Source organism: Mizuhopecten yessoensis, unplaced genomic scaffold, assembly GCF_002113885.1.
Source record: "Mizuhopecten yessoensis strain PY_sf001 unplaced genomic scaffold, ASM211388v2 scaffold6731, whole genome shotgun sequence".
Classification (NCBI taxonomy): Eukaryota; Metazoa; Mollusca; class Bivalvia; order Pectinida; family Pectinidae; genus Mizuhopecten; species Mizuhopecten yessoensis.
In genome coordinates this window covers 87013-98231 of record NW_018406696.1, presented here as the reverse complement: position 1 = coordinate 98231, position 11219 = coordinate 87013, and the positions used below count along the sequence as shown (strand labels likewise).

Genomic DNA, 11219 nt, shown 5'->3' with positions numbered 1-11219 from the left:
CCCCCCACCCCCCACCACACCATCCCCAAATGTCATATGACCTTGACCTTCATTTGTTTGTTTCAAACCATAATCCAAATTTCATGAGCAGGTTTTCTGTTAACAAAAGTCAAAACATAAAAAGCATATCATTTTGACACAATATGGCTAATGACTGCAACATCCAAAACAGCTGTGGCATTGGCTTGTTGGCGAGAAATATAAACTTAATGCATCAAATGACAAATATTTGCATTCATAATAGAACAGCCTCAAATTGTAATAATCAAGATGATCTAGGTCTGCTAAAGGTCCATATATATAAATGTACTGAAGAAGACATAAAAGTACATTTCATTACATTTTGACATGGTAGAATAGATATAATCATCATTTGTTTGTATCATGGCGATATATTCAAAACTGTGGACTCTAAAATAGTTACCTCTGGCCAAAATGACTCTTGTGATTTGTTATTTTCCAACGTTTCTCACCCTCATTATATATTCCACCATAAAACATGAAGATATATCTGACACCTTACATAACTAGAGCCTACAGAATTTTCTGATTGTAGACAGCTTATAAATTATTTCTGAAAAGCCTGTAGGTGTACGTGTCATGTGAACTTTATATGGCAATATGTTTAGGATATATAGTTATAAAGCTCAGTATGATGGTCGACTATATTGACCTGATATTGATTATCAAAATCCACAAAATATTTCTATTCTATAACATCTGTTGTACATGCAGATATATAGTGCCTGTTAATATCTATTCCTTCACCTAGCTTGGGTGCACAAAAGTATTTATTACTGAAGTACACTGTATTAATTTCCTCAGAGAGGTTTACTCAGATTAACCTGTGAAGACTTCATCAACAGCCTGTCATTCAAAGTAAATACATCAGAAATATTATATCTGTGAACAAATATAATTTCAACGTCAGCTTTAGAGTCTCTTCAAATCAACTACATGTATTGAGTTAAGTCTAGAATATTGATAATGCAATACATAAGTATAGTGTGTCATTGCTATCTGATGTTTCTTTTAAATTTTCACCAAGATTGTCAAAGAACTCTTTTTGCCTTCTTGAACAATTAATAACAGAAACCAAGCAAAAGTATTCCAGTAAATTACTAACTAGAAACCTAAGAGTGTGTAATCAATGATTTATTGGTGTTACATAATACATACATACATAAATACATGTACACATATATGTCATGTCCAACATTTCCTTGTATAAAGCAGTTGTAACTTTATATACATGACCTTGCATACAGACCATATAACAAACAAAACAGGCATAAAAGTGAGGTACATTACACTCTACCAAACAGTACACACTTGACACTCAGTTATATTTATCAGATATGTAAGTATTTTCTGTTGTTTTAAGACTTGTGTGTGTTTTACTCTGCATATGTGATTAATAGCAAAATCCAACCACTCACAAACATTATCATATAATACATACAATACAGAGTTATCCTCATGATCAATGCATGACTAGCACATAGGGTCACTAAGTTTGGGACTTGTACAGTTCCTTGAAGTGTCTCAGTAGTAGATGATTGTCCCTTTAAGAACATAAGCTGATTCCTTGTGACCTAGGGTCACTAAAGTTGGTATCCTGATGGTTCCTTGTGACCTAGGTTCACTTAAGTTGGTATCCTGACAGTTATGTGACATAGGGTCACTTAAGTTGGTATCCTGATGGTCCTTGTGACCTAGGGTCACTTAAGTTGGTATCCTGATGGTTCCTTGTGACCTAGGGTCACTAAAGTTGGTATCCTGACAGTTCTGTGACCTAGGGTCACTAAAGTTGGTATCCTGACAGTTCTGTGACCTAAGGTCACTTAAGTTGGTATCCTGACAGTAATGTGACCTAAGGTCACTAAAGTTGGTATCCTGATGGTTCCTTGAGACCTAGGGTCACTTAAATTGGTATCCTGACAGTTATGTGACCTAAGGTCACTAAAGTTGGTATCCTGATGGTCATTGTGACCTACTTTTTGTAGAGTCACTTAAGTTGGTATCCTGACAGTAATGTGACATAGGGTCACTTAAGTTGGTATCCTGATGGTCCTTGTGACCTAGGGTCACTTAAATTGGTATCCCGACAGTTATGTGACCTAAGGTCACTAAAGTTGGTATCCTGATGGTTCCTTGAGACCTAGGGTCACTTATGTTAGTATCCTGATGGTTCCTTGTGACCTAGGGTCACTAACATTGGTATCCCAATAGGTCCTTGAGACCTAGGAGCCCTAAAGTTGGTATCCTGATGGTTCCTTGTGACCTAGGATCACAAACATTGGTATCCCGACAGTTCTGTGACCTAGGGTCAGTCACTAAAGTTGGTATCCTGACAGTTCTGTGACCTAGGGTCGGTCACTAAAGTTGGTATACTGACAGTTATGTGACCTAGGGTCCCTAAAGTTGGTATCCTGACAGTTCTGTCACCTAGGGTACCTAAATTTTTAAAGTTGGTATCCTGATGGTTCCTTGTGACAAAGGATCACTAAAGTTTGTATCCTGACAATTCTGTGACCTTGGGTCACTAAAGTTGGTATCCTGACAGTTCTGTGACCTAGAGGGTCAATAAAGTTGGTATCCTGATGGTTCCTTGTGACCTAGCTAGGGTCACTAAAGTTGGTATCCTGACAGTTCTGTGACCTAGGGTCAATAAAGTTGGTATCCTGACAGTTCTGTGACCTAGGGTCACTAAAGTTGGTATCCTGATGGTCCTTGTGACCTAGGGTCACTGAAGTTGGTATCCTGACAGTTCTGTGACCTAGGGTCACTAAAACTGGTATCCTGACAGTTCTGTGACCTAGGGTCACGAAAATTGGTATCCTGATGGGTCCTCACAGTTCAAATAAAAAAGGTTATGGATTATACATACCAGGTAATTAAAGTTGCCTTATATTTCACCTTGGTTACCTGTCACAGGGTTTAAATCTGGTAATTCATTCAATGGGAGTATTGAGGCTAATAATCAGTTACAACATGCGTGATCTTACAACTGTAAAATATTTTTCATAAAAAATTCAAAGTTTATTTACAAAGCTTATGCAATGTAACCCCCTGTGGTAACAGTGCAATACTGTATTATAATTTCCACACAAGAACTGCCATCCTCGTATGTCTACATCAGCCAAATTTTGTCCACTTGTCAACTTTATAAATAGTTCACGTACATTGTGTACCAGTCTATAATGCATGCAGGGAAATTTTCACTGCAATTGAACTTTCCCCATTTTAGCCTTTCATAATCAGGGCCAATTTGTCATAACAGCAAATATTAATAAACAACATATAATATGTATAATAATGAGATATGTTCTTGGGGCGAAGTCAACACTTGTGAATATGGATTTTAATGGGAAGGGCAAAAGTTAGACTGGGTGAAAGGTGGTTGTATATAGTAAGTAATGGGTCAAAAGTTGGTCGTATACAGTAAGTAATGGATCAAAAGTTGGTCGTATACAGTAAGTAATGGGTCAAAAGTTGGTGGTATACAGTAAGTAATGGGTCAAAATTTGGTTGTATACAGTAAGTAATGGGTCAAAAGTTGGTCGTATACAGTAAGTAATGTCGTATACAGTATACAGTAAGTAATGGGTCAAAAGTTGGTCGTATACAGTAAGTAATGGGTCAAAAGTTGGTTGTATACAGTAAGTAATGGGTCAAAAGTTGATGAAACTGTGAAATCAACTTGTAGATGGATAATAGATATATATTTGAATGAAAATTTCTAGCAAGAAACTGTTTTCGAATAAAAACAGACTTACAGGGCATCATAAACAAACATGAAAATTCCAAATCCCTTTTAAGCAGGCCCCTATCCTTTTTATGATCCAAAAGTGTGACCGTGTCCCATCCCTAAATCATCATAATCAGAATCTTAATTTATAGTCTATTATGAGAATTATAAATCTAAAATCACCAGGACTTATTGGGATAAGTACATGTATGTTAACAATATCTGAGTTAGTAGTAACACAGCGTGACTCTTCGTGCAGTGGGTACTATATATAGCACAAGACCCTTATGTTTTTTGAAAATTTCAATGTACCAACTATAATCTGTCTATCTAATCAACTTTTATGTTTAACACCAATTAAGTCTCCTTAATTTGATAGAACACTTTATCTCAAAATTTCCAATCTTAAAAGAAATAGACAATTACTGACAAAATTATTAATTCAATGCTGCATATTTATGATTTTCCAACACAACTGAAGAACAGTCACTGAACCGCTGATCTGAACCAATGTCATACAGAGGATTGAGGGATGCTTCCAGAAGCACCAGATAATGAGGTCTAACACAGGGTGAATGGATCCATCAAAGTGCGATGACCTAAAGCAGTACCTTCAGGTATGTCCTGGAGATAAGCCCGGGTATCTAACCATCTCTAACGAACAGTTATCTGTTCCACAGACCAGATCAGACAGTCCCCCCTTCACCCCCAGACCTCTGGCCTAGCTAGATCTCAACATACCATTTCCTTATGCCATATTTAGGTTTAGGTAAACAAGAAAATCAAATCTTATCTTAACACCTCTCATCACTAATTAGTAAACAGGATCAGGCCACATGTTTGAATTAGGTTTGCTAATTTGACAAGTGCCTGTGTGGAACCTGCCTATCAGTAGTAATACACCGTTTGACATTATACCATCGACTCTACCTAAATGATCACAACAAATGACATTATACTAATGCAGGCAGTTAAACTAGTGTATGGCTTGTGACAGCTTCAACATTTCAAAAATGCAGCTCCACACAGCTGATCTTGACATATCTCCAATAGCAATTGAAAATTGAATTCCTGCCATCTTGCTCTACATTAGAATTGAGAATAAAACAAAGAATGTCTGTCATGTACATGGTGTGTATAACAGTGTATTGTTGTTTGTTATCTTATGTCATTCTGTACACATTACATGATCTACAATTACACATGTCCAGTTTCACTCCTACATCCTTTAGATTTATCTACGATTAATAGAATCTATAACTCCTGTGTGATGTATAGGCAGAGAAATCCCAAAGTTTTTTAAGTTATAAGCATGAGGCTTTGCTGAGTGCTTAACTTCAAAAATGTTATCCTGACGGTTGAGATTTTTGTTTACATCCCCCAGAAATGATAGACTATTTTTCTCCTTAACACTTTCCTACTGTCCAAAAAGGTCTTTATGGTGAACCCAGTGCATCGACTATCATCAAGTGTGCATGAAATGTGTGACAAAGTTGCTGGAGTTACTCGGTTATGCTCTATGAAGTGAGGATGTAATGGTGATCGTTTTCAGAATAATACATGTGTGAGATGTCCTTCCCTGGGTATAGGTAAAGACAGGGTTATCTTTTCCCTAGCAAAACCAGCACAGCATCTGTGAAGTGTGGGAGCAATTATTATCAGGAATGGATCAGCATCACATGTAATTTACATAATCCTTGAATAGATATTTCAGAAATGAATTGGACTGGAATATATTTGAAATTTCCCTTATTGAATTGGACAGGCTCTGCTCCACGAAAATAGCAGCAACTTGGGACAGCATCAGTGATGTTTGACACTCTTCTTTATTTATAAACAATAAAACATATCTAAACAGTTTAACTGTATCTTAATACAATCTCAATTCTCATCCTGATATTCATTGGATTAATAACATGCAGACTGAATTTTTTAAAACTGAATGTTTTAAAAATGCATGTGCTTGTTAACTTTTACTGATTCTTTTGAAATAAAAAAATCAAATTTGAGTTTCAAATTTTCAATAATTTTGGAAAAGTAGTGTTTTTCCAATCGAATCAACCTTTTTAATGACATGGCCCAGAGTTCCTGGATATGATGTGTGTACTTTGGAATTTCACTCATCAGGACACTTTCCACACTACATGGATATGATTTGGGATTAGAAAGAAAAGAGGAAATCATAGTGAAAAGGGAGGAACACACCTATCCAACTTAGAAACTTTCATATTTTTTAAATTTTCAAAGTAAATCAGAAACTTTTTAAAATCATGGGAAAAAATGAAAAAATCCTGTGAAAAAAAGGAAGAATCCTATACCTGCAAATTGTTATCTATACCACATTTTCTGACAATTAAGATAGATTCCATCCATTGGATTAAGCAACTCTCCGCTTTTAGCCTTATGCTACATAAAAGGCTTGTAGTTTTTTTTCTCACTGATAATGCAATTAAAATGCTCTCCAAAGTGTGGTGATCACATCTTTATTTAATGTTTCTCAAATACAGTAAGTTCCCAAATAAACACAGGTAATACCAGATTATCAGTGGATTCTATCAGGTCACTGTACATGTAGGTCTGGGTTATATATCAGTAACCAACATACGACAGGTCACTGTAGGTCTGGGTTATATATCAGTAACCAACACACTACAGGTCACTGTAGGTCTGGGTTATATATCAGTAACCAACATACTACAGGTCACCGTAGGCCTGGTTATATATCAGTAACCAACACACTACAGGTCACTATAGGTCTGGGTTATATATCAGTAACCAACATACTACAGGTCACTGTAGGCCTGGTTATATAACAGTAACCAACACACTACAGGTCACTGTAGGTCTCGGTTCTATATCAGTAACCAACACACTACAGGTCACTGTAGGTCTGGGCTTTATATCAGTAACCAACATACTACAGGTCACTGTAGCTCTGGGCTATATATCAGTAACCAACACACTACAGGTCACTATAGGTCTGGGTTATATATCAGTAACCAACATACTACAGGTCACTGTAGGCCTGGTTATATATCAGTAACCAACACACTACAGGTCACTGTAGGTCTGGGCTATATATCAGTAACCAACACACTACAGGGCACTGTAGGTCTGGGTTATATATCAGTAACCAACATACTACAGGTCATTATTGTAACTTCACTATCACTTGTTTGGCAGTGATTTCCATCCAAATATATATTTTAAATGCATGTAGACAAATGGTAATATAGATCTGATATTAGTAAGATTGCTAAAAAAATAAATAAATATAAAACAGAAAAACCACTCTAAATAAGCAATCTCTATAAGAAGAGATAATAATATAAAAGACCTGCTTAAATATCTCTCAATCCAACAAAAGAACTGATTTACTACAAAATCATCAACAACTGTCACCGTCATCCACAAACTGTACACAAATATTTCCTTCTCATATTACCTGGTCAGATACAGCAATATTTCACCGACTACTAGTCACTTAAATGTAGCTCTATCTGATTATGCCTTATGATGGCCTTGGAATGCATGTAGCATACATGTCTTAACAAGACTGCTTTTCACTTAGATGCTTGAACCTCATTTGAAAAACCAGCATTTTTTGAGGGACTTTTTCTTATTGTTAAAAGTGATTGTCTCTCGAGGTTTATCTGTACCTGATAGTAAACATACAACAGTACTGTGACATACACCAGTATAAAAAGTGAACCACTTCACACATGTGAAATATGGCAAATGAGATTCTGTCTAAGTTAATCTGCACATCACATGATCACATCACACATCACATGATCATCCCATCACAAATCACATGATCACATAAATCACATGATCACATCATATGAGCTTGAACTTCAATGTCTTGTTCCATGAGGCCTTATTTCCTGTAATCGCAATATAACAGTTCTGAGTTGATGAAGGAAATAGGCTGACCTTAGTTCTGTTTTGACCACTCGTCAATAGTTCACGAGCTTTTTCACAGCCTCCAGACATCGCCACTTGTCTGGCAGGTAGAAGGCCTCATACACATGTGGGAATGGTGTGTCGTAACCACAAATCCTCTGTACAGGGGCCTCCAAGTTTAAGAAACACTCGTTCTAAAATTAAACAAAACACTGTCTTACTTTTAGGATCAGCCTTAGTAATATTTGGCAAAAGTTACACTTGTAGATTTAGATTTGAAATATTTGATATATCTGTTTTAACTTACCATCTCAAGTCTTAACAAGAAGATGGAGTCATTGATATCACCTCACTCAATTCCAAAATGTTAATGACATATACTGAAAATACTAACATTTGTCAAATGTCCTAGTTTGTCACATGCATGCATAAAAATAATCAAGTACAAAAAGTAGGTCAAATGTAGTATCTGCAACTCCATCTGCATTCTTGATGCAAGTATAATCCATATATGAGGATATAACATCAATTGTTTCAAAGATCAGACTGCAATTCTTCTTAACCTGATGGAGACTGTTTCAATGTCCCCACCAACTTTGTTGAGCGGGGGCTAAAAAAACCCAGGAAGATTGAAGCCACTAATGCAATGCTTCGTTCCCGTCCCAATACTAGCTAATTATGTTTTAATGCTTCTCCATATCAGGTCCATATCCTGCAATCTTGTCCCTTTCTCAAGGAAATGTCCTTTCCCACCTTTATACCTGTCAGTGTCTCTCTAATTTACTCCTATATTCACCTAAATCTCTGTATCTAGTCAATGTCTCATCCCCATATCTAATCAAATCCACATATTTAGTCAATGATCCATCACATCCCCATATCTAGTCAATGTTCCATCACATCCCCATATCTTGTCAATGCTCCATCACATCTCCATATCTTGTCAATGTTCCATCACATCCACATATCTTGTCAATGTTCCATCACATCCCAATATCTAGTCAATGTCTTATCTTCATATCTAATCGAATCCCCATATCTAGTCAATGTTCCATCACATCCTCATATCTAGTCAATGTTCCATCACATCCTCATATCTAGTCAATGTTCCATCACATCCCCATATCTTGTCAATGTTCCATCACATCCCAATATCTTGTCAATGTTCCACATCCCCATATCTTGTCAATGTTCCATCACATTTTAGTGATTTTGTTTTGCTTAGTTTTACTGCCAAATACAGGCTGTTTCCCCTAGCTAAAAAACTGTGCTATTTTCCCAAAATGGCCAAAAACTAGGGAATATATTCCAAAATTCAATACAAATGATGCTTTATTTTCCAAAATCATAAAGGAACAGGCTGTAGAAAAATTTAGGTAACAAAAACACTGCATCCTCATATCTAATCAATGTTCCATCACATCCACATATCTAGTTAATGTTCCCTAACATCCCAATATCTAGTTAATGTTCCCTAACATCCCAATATCTAGTCAATGTTCCATCACATCATATCTAGTTAATGTTCCATCACATCCACATATCTAGTTAATGTTCCCTAACATCCCAATATCTAGTTAATGTTCCATCACGTCCTTATATCTAGTCAATGTTCCATCACATCATATCTAGTTAATGTTCCATCACATCATATCTAGTTAATGTTCCCTAACATCCACATATATAGTTAATGTTCCCTAACATCCCAATATCTAGTTAATGTTCCATCACGTCCTTATATCTAGTCAATGTTCCATCACATCATATCTAGTTAATGTTCCATCACATCCACATATCTAGTCAATGTTCCATCACATCATATCCAGTTAATGTTCCATCACATCCACATATCTAGTTAATGTTCCCTAACATCCCAATATCTAGTTAATGTTCCATCACGTCCTTATAGCTAGTCAATGTTCCATCACATGCCAATATCTAATCAATGTTTCATCATATCCACATATCTAGTTAATGTTCCCTAACATCCCAATATCTAGTCAATGTTCCATCACACAATATCTAGTCAATGTTCCATCACACAATATTTAGTATATCCAGCCATTGTCCAATCCTATCAAACCTTTGTCCCTTCACCTCTCATTATAAGTCACTGTGTCCTTCATTCTCCCATAACCAACCACTTCCCCTTTACATTTCCATATCCAGTCAAATATCAGATAAAGAGAAAATCTTGACTGGTAGTGCTCATTATTTATTTTCATAATACAAAGTTCAATGATTACTATTCCTTGTTCACATTAAACCTTGGTAACGAATTGAAATTACAAATTTATATACAAGCTCATTACACAGTGTGTACTTAATGGAAAAATACAGTTAAGGGGCAATAACTCTTATTCTTTTAGCCATTTCATTATTTACTGGCCCTAGAAAATTAAGTTTATAAGAAATGATCTATTATTTTCATATACCTATTATCCAAAATAATTATAAAGTTTATTGAATACTGTATATAGAAAACATCTGAAGACCGTCCAGCCAGTGTTGTCTATAATGCAGTTTTTTTTTAATTCTTAGATCGGTAGGAAAAAACAAGAATCTTATAGGTCATGCAAATGGACAGCTAATCTAAAAGGAGGTGTACCTGTACAGTTGCAGCTATCTCTGCAGCAAAACCCATGGTGAGTGGGGCCTCATGGGCTATCAACAACTTCCCAGTCTTACACACAGACTGAAAAACACAACATAGATCAAAAATTGTCATAAAAATATAACAACAGTTATCACCTATATAATGAATGAAGTTTCATTTCCTTTAATAATTACGGAAATCAATCAGAAATGCTCTACTGTGCTGTTGCACATTTTATAATAGAAAATGTATTTGAGAACTGGTTAAAAAAGCCAAAATAAAGACAGCTTTTATCAGTACATCTAACCCACCAGACAATAGATGAAGTATAATTTACATTGATAATGGTGTCCTCATCCCATGGTAGAATGGTCCTGAGGTCAATGAGTTCACAGGACACGTCCAGTTCCTCTTGAGCCAGCTGTGCCACCTCACGAAGTACATGAAGCTGGGTTCCCCAACCAACCAGTGTGATATCACTTCCTGTAACAATACAAACAAATCAAACTGTGACATCACTTCCTGTAACAATATAAACAAATCAAACGGTGACAACATTTCCTGTAACAATACAAACAAATCAAACTGTGACATCACTTCCTGTAACAATACAAACAAATCAAACTGTGACATCACTTCCTGTAACAATACACACAAATCAAACTGTGACATCACTTCCTGTAACAATGCAAGCAACTCTAACTGTGACATCATTTCCTGTAACAATACAAACAAATCAAACTGTGATATCACTTCCTGTAACAATACAAACAAATCAAACTGTGAAATCACTTCCTGTTACAATACAAACAAATCAAACGGTGACATCACTTCCTGTAACAATACGAACAAATCAAACTGTGACATCACTTCCTGTTACAATACAAACAAATCAAACGGTGACATCATTTCCTGTAACAATGAAAGCAACTCTAACTGTGACATCATTTCCTGTAACAATGCAAA

General features: G+C 36.0%; 1 protein-coding gene across 2 annotated transcripts in view; it reads right to left on the bottom strand.

Moving 5' to 3' along the window:
• Window positions 1–11219, bottom strand: part of LOC110452582 (2-oxoisovalerate dehydrogenase subunit beta, mitochondrial-like) — a 93779-nt gene that overhangs the window by 75688 nt on the left and 6872 nt on the right. The window contains exons 7-9 of one of the 2 annotated variants that reach the window (XM_021501211.1): window positions 10591–10736; window positions 10266–10352; window positions 7688–7851 (exon numbers count right to left, since the gene is read on the bottom strand). In XM_021501211.1, coding sequence (XP_021356886.1) covers window positions 7711–7851; window positions 10266–10352; window positions 10591–10736 — 374 coding nt within the window. In that variant the 3' untranslated portion in view covers window positions 7688–7710. Of the gene's footprint in view, window positions 1–7361; window positions 7852–10265; window positions 10353–10590; window positions 10737–11219 lie in introns of those variants that run through there. The other variant, XM_021501210.1, reaches the window with a different exon arrangement.